General features: G+C 37.0%; 1 protein-coding gene across 1 annotated transcript; it reads right to left on the bottom strand.

Moving 5' to 3' along the window:
* Nucleotides 1-449: 449 nt before the first annotated feature.
* LOC110707335 (NADPH-dependent aldehyde reductase-like protein, chloroplastic) lies at nucleotides 450-1,465 on the bottom strand (the record flags this gene model as incomplete). The annotated part of the gene is made up of 1 exon (XM_021885356.1): nucleotides 450-1,465. A coding segment is annotated over one exon (795 nt), but the record flags the coding sequence as incomplete, so codon positions are not given.
* Nucleotides 1,466-3,259: the final 1,794 nt, after the last annotated feature.

The raw sequence follows: 3,259 nt of genomic DNA, 5'->3' as shown, positions 1-3,259 counted from the left end.
ATCTTCAAGACTTGAATCTTCCTTGAATACTTCTATTATGAGCAAACAATCTTTCTTCGAAATATCTTCGAAAGGCTTCTATGCTCCAAGTCTTGGAATCAACTCAACTACTGCACATGTAACATGGTTAATGCACAATAAAGAGTATGTGACTGCTTTACCACGTAGCAACCATGGAAACATTACATACTGGTTCCCTACCAGTACATAACACTTTTATCATATAACTGTTCCCTGTATAAAGACAAGTTAGTTCAATAAGAAAACTCATGTAAGTAATAACTTGTCTGGGGAAACAGTGTTCTATGTTAGCTGGTTCCCACCAACTGTTTTCAACACTTATTAAAACCTGTTTCCCATAGCTGTTTGTCATCATTCAAAACCATCATTCAAAACCTAAGGGACTCAACAGAAGAGACACATGATATTTTATCAACGCAAACGCAGAAAGCAACTCGCAATCATTGCACTAAGTAGCTAAGTTTATTCACTGGTTTGCACTATCATTTACAGAGGGATTACAAACAAATAAGTTTCACAATGTATGTAGTTTACTGAGAAATATCCGATTTAGATTTTGACATAATAATTTAGCATGACTAATCTTTAAAAATTGACCGGACCCGACCCAACCTCATTGAACCTGATGCGGACATCGGAATCAACACCCCTAAACATAACCACCATTAACTCGAATAACTTGACCATTAACCCACTCAGCAGCATCACTAGCCAAAAATCCAACAACAGGAGCCACGTCTTCTACCATCCCCAACCTTCCCAAAGGACACTCATCAACCACCTTCTTAATCATCTCCTCTGATTTCCCATCAAGGAACATCTCCGTGGCAACCGGCCCCGGCGCCACCGCATTGACCGTAATCCCACTCCCCTTCAACTCCTTCGCCAATATCTTCGTCATGGTCTCCACTGCCGCCTTCGACGCCGCATAAGCCCCGTACTTCTCCTTCAAAGACCCCACTAACGACGACGACAGCGTCACGATTCTCCCACCACCGCCGCGGGTAACTCTGTTGGCTGCCTCCTTGATGCAGAGGAATGTCCCCCGGGTGTTGACGGCGAAGATGCGGTCGAAGTCGGCAGCTTCGATGTCGAAGATTGAGGAGTATTTGGAGTCGATGACGCCGGCGGAGGTGACGACGATGTGGGGTTGAGTGTTGAAGGTTTGTTCGGCGGTGTTGAAGAGGGTTTTGACTTGGGTTTCGTCGGAGACGTCGGCTTGGACGGCGATTGCGCGGGTGGTGGAGTTGATCTGAGAGACGAGTTGATCGGCGAGGGGTTTTGAGGATGGAGAGGTGTAATTAATGACGAGCTTTGCGCCGAGTGAGGCTAAGTGGAGTGCGATTGCTCTGCCTATTCCTCGGGATGCGCCGGTTACGATGGCGACTCTGTTTTGGAGTGTGTTGCTGGAGTTGGTGGGGGTGAGGATGCCATTGTTGTGGGATTAATGTTGATGTGTGGTGAGAAATGAGTTAATTGGGAATTTGAAAAACAGAATAATATATATTTTTTTTATTTATCTGAAGTTGTCAACTGATTTTAGGAGTACATTTTTTTTATAGAGGAAGGGGGGTTAATAAAAGTCAAAATCTTGAGGTTAGTTTGAGGTCAGTGCTTACGCTTTTTGTTTAAGGGTATTTTCTGTTCACCTTATTTGGAAAAATAAATTTTAATAAGGGTTATTTAAACATAAATTATAACTTATGGCTTAATAAGTTCAGATAAGTTTATATAATACTTCTTTCGCTCTGGTAATATTGCAACAACTGGACTTTTGCACTATTTATCATGCTTGTTTAACCACAAATTATGATTTATACGTAAAGTAAAATATAGTCATACGAGGTCTTGTTAGATTCGTCTCAAAAAATACTTTCACAATATCAACTTTTTATAATTTTTACTCTTATATATTTATAGATATTTAACATATAAAGTGTGCTTTGGGATGCGTACTTTCATCCTTGTTGCAATATTTGTGTAACAGAGGAAGTATATGATAAGTTAAAATCGAGTGAATAGAACACACCCTAAGTACATATTTTAAAATTTTGTGAGTATTGTTTTACGTTGTTTTAAAAATAAAAAGTGAAAATGTGGGAGGTGTAAATTCAGATAGGAATTAAATTACTAGATCATGATTTGCATCTACCTTTATGCCTATGAAAATTTAATTTCCTTGTCAACCAAATAATACCTTATTTTAAGAAGTGAATTGCTAAATCGCGTCCGGTATTTACCGGGTAACGCCCATATTTTAACATGACATTACAAGCATGCCCCCTTTTAATTTTACCCTAATTTACTCTTACCCTAATTTACTTTTATCCCTTATAAATTTATCGTACTTTATTTTTACCCTACTAGCCACCGCCACCAGACAACCACCAGCCACCATTATTCATAAAAAAAAAAAGCTTTATTCAAAAATGATTTACACAAGCGGTGAATGGACGAGTTTGCGGAATTGACGACGCCACCGGAGAGGTCGCCTGTGAGTACGGATGAATCTTTGTCTTTTTTTTTTATTTCGTAATTACCGGAGAAACGCCTGAAAATTTAGAATCTACCATGGTAAGAACGCCTGACAATTTAGAATCTACCATGGTAGGAACGCCTGAAATTTTAGAATGTCCCATGGTAGATTCAAAAATAGCAAGCGTTCCTCACATTGTATTTTCAAATGTTCATGGGAACGCCTGAAAATTTAGAATCTACCATGGGACATTCTAAAATTTCAGGCGAACCATGGTAGGAACGCCTGAAATTTTAGAATGTTCCATAGTAGATTCTAAATATTCAGGCGTTTCGTCCATGGTACATTCAAACATTTCAAGCGTTTCTACTTATTATTATTATTATTATTATTATTATTATTATTATTATTATTATTATTATTATTATTATTATCGTATTTATATCGTTTATTATTATTATATTATTTAATTATTATAAGTATTTAATTATTGTTATTGTTATTATTATTATTATTATTATTATTATTATTATTATTATTATTATTATTATTATTATTATTTTCTTGGTGGTTGAATTTGGTGGTAACCGATGGTGGTGGATGATTTTGAGGGTTGAATTTGGGTGAAAGAGAAAAGTAGGTGAAAAGGGTGAAGAGAGAGAAAGCTAAAAGTAAAAAAAAAAAATGTTTTGATGGGTTATTTAAGGGAGGGGTATATTAGTATGTTTATTTTAAAATACGGGCGTTACTTGGTAAATACTG

The sequence above is a fragment of the Chenopodium quinoa genome, unplaced genomic scaffold, assembly GCF_001683475.1.
Source record: "Chenopodium quinoa cultivar QQ74 unplaced genomic scaffold, ASM168347v1, whole genome shotgun sequence".
Taxonomy (NCBI): domain Eukaryota; kingdom Viridiplantae; phylum Streptophyta; class Magnoliopsida; order Caryophyllales; family Amaranthaceae; genus Chenopodium; species Chenopodium quinoa.
Note: the sequence above shows the minus strand (reverse complement) of the source record. Positions and strands in the feature narration are given on the sequence as shown.